Source organism: Sphaeroforma arctica (assembly GCF_001186125.1).
Source record: "Sphaeroforma arctica JP610 unplaced genomic scaffold supercont1.11075, whole genome shotgun sequence".
NCBI lineage: Eukaryota > Ichthyosporea > Ichthyophonida > Sphaeroforma > Sphaeroforma arctica.
In genome coordinates, this window is record NW_014029483.1 from 1 (window position 1) to 867 (window position 867).

General features: G+C 40.8%; 1 protein-coding gene across 1 annotated transcript; it reads right to left on the bottom strand.

Moving 5' to 3' along the window:
- On the bottom strand, positions 1-709 carry SARC_17523 (hypothetical protein; the record flags this gene model as incomplete). The annotated part of the gene is made up of 2 exons (XM_014288384.1): positions 1-134; positions 598-709. Coding segments are annotated over 2 exons (246 nt in total), but the record flags the coding sequence as incomplete, so codon positions are not given.
- Positions 710-867: the final 158 nt, after the last annotated feature.

Genomic DNA, 867 nt, shown 5'->3' on the forward strand with positions numbered 1-867 from the left:
CATGAGTTTGTAGTTCTGTGTGGTTAGGATGGTTGTGTTGAGTGTGTCGTACAACGCCACCCACTCCATTAACTGTGGGATTCTGTGAAACTTCGCATCGGTGTAGTCGGCTTTCAAGTAGTTCTCGAAGCAACCTGCAAGCACGTGCATGGAGAGATGGATTACACAGCATTTGACATGTGCACAGAGAGAGACGCTAATAGCAAGGACGTAGAAAGGATGCACGATTAGCTATTGATGTGGAAGTATTACATATTTAGTAGACGGTATGATAAGCACAGACAACTACTTGATAATGTAAAATGGAAGGACAATTAGCTAAGAAAGAAAGTATTTTGATATCCCAAACCCGTAGGATTCGAGTTGTTGATGTGGCATTTGGCATCTTTGTGTTTTACTAGCGAGTACATGCGAAGTTCCAGCTCTCTATATACACATTGATATATATGGAATTGGTAGGTATCCCCTATTGAGTATTGGCTTGGCACATTAGAATTGATGGCATCCTACCTACCGATCTCATACTCTCTAAAAAAAAAGAATCAGGTCAAAAGATTAAATACTATACCACCAGCTCTACGCATGCATATGTCCTACCGTTCATCAGAAAGTTGTAGTCACCATAGCAACGGATGACATGCAGCACCTTCTCTCCCACATTCGTATCGTCCTGTGGCGCTCCCTCATTCGCCTCTTTCTTGATATTCATGTTACGTTTACGTTTGCTTGGCATTCTGAAGATATGGCCCCATAACTGACCAGTTTATATATAGAATAGACACATGAGTTAGTAGGGCTACACAATAACTTGAAAATAGATGGATCATGTGTTTGTATGGCTACAAAAGAACAAATATACATATAGGC